Source organism: Belonocnema kinseyi, chromosome 7, assembly GCF_010883055.1.
Source record: "Belonocnema kinseyi isolate 2016_QV_RU_SX_M_011 chromosome 7, B_treatae_v1, whole genome shotgun sequence".
Classification (NCBI taxonomy): Eukaryota; Metazoa; Arthropoda; class Insecta; order Hymenoptera; family Cynipidae; genus Belonocnema; species Belonocnema kinseyi.
Window position 1 is genome coordinate 96,071,047 of NC_046663.1, and position 5,189 is coordinate 96,076,235.

General features: G+C 32.2%; 1 protein-coding gene across 1 annotated transcript in view; it reads right to left on the reverse strand.

Moving 5' to 3' along the window:
- The window catches only part of LOC117176568 (tubulin polyglutamylase TTLL13-like), a 59,265-nt gene that overhangs the window by 46,326 nt on the left and 7,750 nt on the right, over window positions 1-5,189 (reverse strand). Inside the window, exon 3 of the mRNA XM_033366822.1 lies at window positions 2,417-2,642. Coding sequence (XP_033222713.1) covers window positions 2,417-2,642 — 226 coding nt within the window. The remainder of the gene's footprint in view (window positions 1-2,416; window positions 2,643-5,189) is intronic.

Consider the following 5,189-nt stretch of genomic DNA (forward strand, 5'->3'; position numbering starts at 1 on the left):
CCCCCCCCCCTCCCAGAATATTTGTCTGGGTTCACCCCTGGCTATCTGTAATGATTTTCCTGTAACAATACAATTAAAAATCTGTAGAAATCATTAAAAATCCCTTAAAAATAAAATAAATTAAATTTATTTATACTTGGAGGTCCTATCAAATCCATAAAATCTTATGAAGTCCTTTGAAATCCTTGGAAATCCTATAGAATTATTTGAAATCCTTTGCAATTCTTTGAAATTTTTTAAATCTCTTGAAATTCTTTGGTACCTTTTAAATAACTTAAAATCTTCAAAACCATTTGAAAGATTTTTGATTCTTTTATATCCCTTGAAATCGTTAAAACGCGTAGAAATACCTTGAATAAAAATTGATTTTATTCCCTATAGAGTTCTCCAGAAATTTGTTCAAATCCTTTAAAATCTATTGTAATCTTTGGAAATCATAACAATCTATCAAAATAATTAGAAATTTAATTTCATGTGTTTTCCAAAAAAAATCGCTTGAAAATTAAAAAATTTCACAGTATTCTCTAGAATCTGTTGAAATAACTTAAAATCTTTTATATTTTTTAAATTTGAAAAACGTTGTAATCGTTGCAAATCCCGCTAAATTCTTTGACATTTTTTAAATTTCTTTAAATTCTTTGGAATCCATTCAATAATTAATAATAAAATCCTATAAATCGTTTCGAATTCTTTGAAACACCTTAAAATGACTTAAATATAATTTAATTTAATTTATTTTCCAAAGTTATCTAGCCATCCCTTAAAATAGAGCTTAAAATCTTTTAAAATCCCATAAATCCTTTGAAATATACCAAACTCTCGCTTTCAGTCAAGTTTGGGGGGTTGCCTTCAAATAGCGTTGGGCTAGTTTCGTAATGGGAGGTCCTATAAAATCCTTTTAACTTTGTGAAATTTTTTTAAATCGCTCCTAATTTTTGGAAGTGCAAAACCATTTTTTCACTTTCTATGAAGATAAAAAATAAAAATTAAGTTCTTTGGAATATTTGAAAAAAATGAATATATAATCGTAGAAATCCATTTTAATATGTAGGAGTCATTTGAAACTCATTGAATTTCAATTAAATTAATCTTATTTATTTCAAGTCTAGTTAAAATGTATTCAAATACCTAAAAATCTGTAGAATGTCCTGAAACCTTTTGAATCATTGGAGATTCAATAAAATGCGTTAAATCTTGTGAAGTCTTTTGGAATACATTCAAAGTATTGAAATATTGGGAAACGCTAGGATTTCCTTGAGATTTTATTAATTTCTCAAAGTTCTCTAGAAATTCCTTTAAAATCTTAAATCAAGCCAACATTTTTTTAAAATTCTACCAAATTCTTTGAAATCCCCTGAAAATTTTAAAATCACTCGAAATGTTTTGAAATCTATTAAAATAACTTAAAATCTTTAAAGTCCTTTGAAATTTAATAAATTTCGTCATATCCCTTGTAAATTAAATCCGCCGAAATCCCTAGGGGGCCATCCATATACCACGTGGACATGGGGGGGGGGGGTGACAAAGTTCCACGCTTGTCCACGAGGAGGGTCGGGGGGGATAGAATCCACGTGGACACACGTTTCCCTAAATCTGTGAAAAATATACTGAAATCAGACAAAGTATACTCGAGGTATACTCAAATTTTTTATATTGAGCTTTGAAGATTTAATGGTCTGGAGAAATAATAGACCTTTTCTTTGTATAAGTGCCTGAACTGTGAGACAGGACTTCTTTATTTAACTTCTTTACTGCTAAGAGGTAGGAAGCAGACTGACTCCCTACAGAAGGGATGCTTTAAAAAACCTTAGTCACGCTAAGGCCCATGCCTAGACGAAGAAGTGGGGAGAATAACCGATTCTGTTACAATAGAATAGTCGATGCTGTTACAAAGACCAATAATATCTATATTTTCATGAAATACGTCCACGTGGACAGATTAGGGGGAGGGGGTCAAAATTCCACGGCTGTCCACGATGGGGAGGGGTCAAAAGGTTGTGATAAATTGTCCATGTGGTATATGGATGGCCCCCAGACAGAATTTGAAATCCTATATACGTTATGTAAATAAATCAATAATTAATCATTTATTTATTTTACTCTATTTTTTGCAACGCTTCTTTAGCCTGCTTAGGGATAATATATTTGTTCTAATTGGGTCAAATTTTTTAGACAGCGTCTGGTACCGTTATATTTCCCTCAAAATAATTATTATTTATACGAAAATTAATGTTAATGAAAAGTTAAGATCATTTTGAAGGAGCCATGCGACCAGGGTTGAAACTTTTTTTGTGATAAAACATAAATACGTATTTATTTTTTCACCAAATGAAACAATTTTAGGGTGTGCGTTTTTTAGGAATTTAGGCCTTAGGACTTAGGCCGCTTAGGGCACCATAGTTGGAAAATTTATTACCCGGGATATTTGTCCTCTGACAGGCGTGACCAAAGGATCACCAACAAGTTCTCTCGCCCCTAGTCCGCTGCAATTTACGACCGTAACGTATTGCTCTTTTTTAAGCTCTTCTAGCGTACGTACTTTTCTCTTTTTAATTTTTCCTCCCTGAGACTGAAATTTCTTCATTAACCATGGCAACATTTTCATGGACTCGCATGTATACGTTAAAAAATGGCACCCACCACTGGAAGAATACAACAATTCTTACAATTTACACATTACAAAAATAATTTTTACTTTCTTAAATTTAAAACAAATCATAATAATTTAAAAGTAGGATATTAAACAAAGATCACAACATTTTTTTCATTGCAAAAAAAAATCCGATTTGTAAACTACGTTCCTGACAAGAAAACCAAAACGCCAAAACGTTTGGTTCAATTAATTGTGTGGCAATTTTAAAATGTCAATAGCTGTCTAGTTTTTATTCCAGCAGAAAGATTTGTAAAGGATGGGTGAATTCAGGGCCGAGCGCCTGCTAGCCAGCTTTGGGTATTAGGCTTTCCAGGGCCATTAGGGCTGGGAAAAACCAACACTTTAAGGAGCTGTTGCTGTACCAAGAACATGAGTCATCTTTACCTAGAATCTAGAATTCTAGATGTATACTATAGCTACGTAGTTAAGAGTAGGGGTGGAACAATTAGTGAGAGTGTGAGAGAAGGACACATCGGTACTTGAGGGTCCGAAAGGGCGAGAAGCGCACAGAGCGTGACTTCTGTTCGACGCGTTTTCAAGTAAGCATCTAAAGTAGCCACCACTGTCTCTACCCTGTGAATTTCTTGTATTCTTGTAACATTAGTAATTTTTTAATATACGCTACTATTTATTTGAAAACTCTATATTTTAGTGAAAGTAATTGAATATCCTTCAATATTACGATTCTAACAATTGCTTCTGTAATAATTAATTGAATTCATTTATTTTGAAACCTAAAGCCAAATCCAACCACAAAATTATTTAGAAGTTTGTTGACTGGAGGGTCAATATAATTCCCAACTGATTATAAAGTTATTTTCTGATGTATCAAAAAAAGAGAATTGGATTATCCAATATCCAATATTATTAAATGACTAATTTAATTTTGTATTGAATTTAACCTTAAAGTATGTCTAATATACACATTTACGTATTTACGCATTTTTTTATTTTTACGCATTCTTCTGGAGTGACTCCTCCTATCAAAGTTCTCCGATCGGCAACAAATGTTGCTATTGCTAAAAATATTTACCGAGTGGAACGAAGTGATACATTTGGGTGTTTTGAACGTATTCGTATACCATCGAATTCAGTGACTTGTACTTCGTTGAAGTTTTGTTTCTTTTTAGGCTTAAAAGGTTTTCCTGTAAGTCTTTATTAAATTTTTGAAAATAAGCTGTAAGTAGTTTTTTGTTGTTGTTGAGGAAATCATTTGTCAGCGTGACTTAACCGTTAAAATTCTTTATTTATATTAGTAAAAAAATGTTGGTCTGCTACTGCTACATGACGAGTGCGGACGTCACGGGTCGTGACAGAGTACTTAGAGCTTATTTTCATAAACAAATAATTTATCAGTCCAAATTGTCACTCAACGGGTTTTCAAAGAAACTAGAATCTCTTACGCGCGCGACCCTCTAATTTCGTTGTAATTATTCTATTTGGAAACGAAGTTTAAGAAAATACCACGATAATCATTTTTACTTTAATAAGTAAAAATGACTTCACGTGGGTACCATATGCGACAAAAGACCGGGTTCTGCACTCGAATTTTGAAAACCCGATTAAACTCGGGAAGTGGTTTTCTGCAGTTGTCCTCTCATCTGACCAAATGTTTAGGCAAATGCGAGTACTTCGAGCAAATTCGTATGTACAATATATTAATAAAAAACTGACCATATTCGTTAGAAAATAGCCAAATTATAAACTTTTTATGAAACTTCTTTCAATAATTAACAATTCTGGTAAATTTAAAAAATAACTTAGAAAACAGTCATCACAAATACAATCTTAGTTAACTTCGTAAACAAATTTGAATAATACCCCAACTCTCAATCTGTTTATAAAAATTGCTTGAATGATTAATAATGATTAGTTCATTCCGTAAACAAATTATGCCTCTTCCTTGAAAAATAGCTAAGTTATAAATATTTTAACAAACATTTTTTAAATAATCAATTTAAAAAAAATCATCGGAAAGATATTCTTAGTTAATTATGATAAAAAATTAAGCCTACTCGTAGAAAGAAAACCAAACTCTAATTTTTTCAATTGAAATTCTTTCAATTATTAATAGTTCTTGTTAATTTACAAAGCAACATAGAAAAGAGTCATCGGGTAGACATTCTTCGTTGGAATAAAAAAAAAAAATTCGTAGGATATGTTAGAAAGGGGAATTTGAACCTTCGACTCTGAACCTTCCCCCACTAAGTTCCTAGACTATATATACATGTAAGAATCCCGCCCGAGCTCAGTCTGTTATTCGCATCTAATTTGAGTGTATCTAAATTTCGTCAATAAAGAACGGTTGAATTGATACTATCAATTCAACCTTATTTTTAAAAAAGTCTTAATTGCTTTTCGACGCATTACATTTCTGGCGATCCTGCCAGGATCGGCTTCTCGACATCAAATCTCTACGGAGATATTAATCAATTCATAAAAGGCCGATCATCTGGAAAATCATTAGCGAGAATTTTACGGAATTCTGAACAGACTCCGGACCAACCTACGGGTGATTCGTCAACTTAGTTAAATG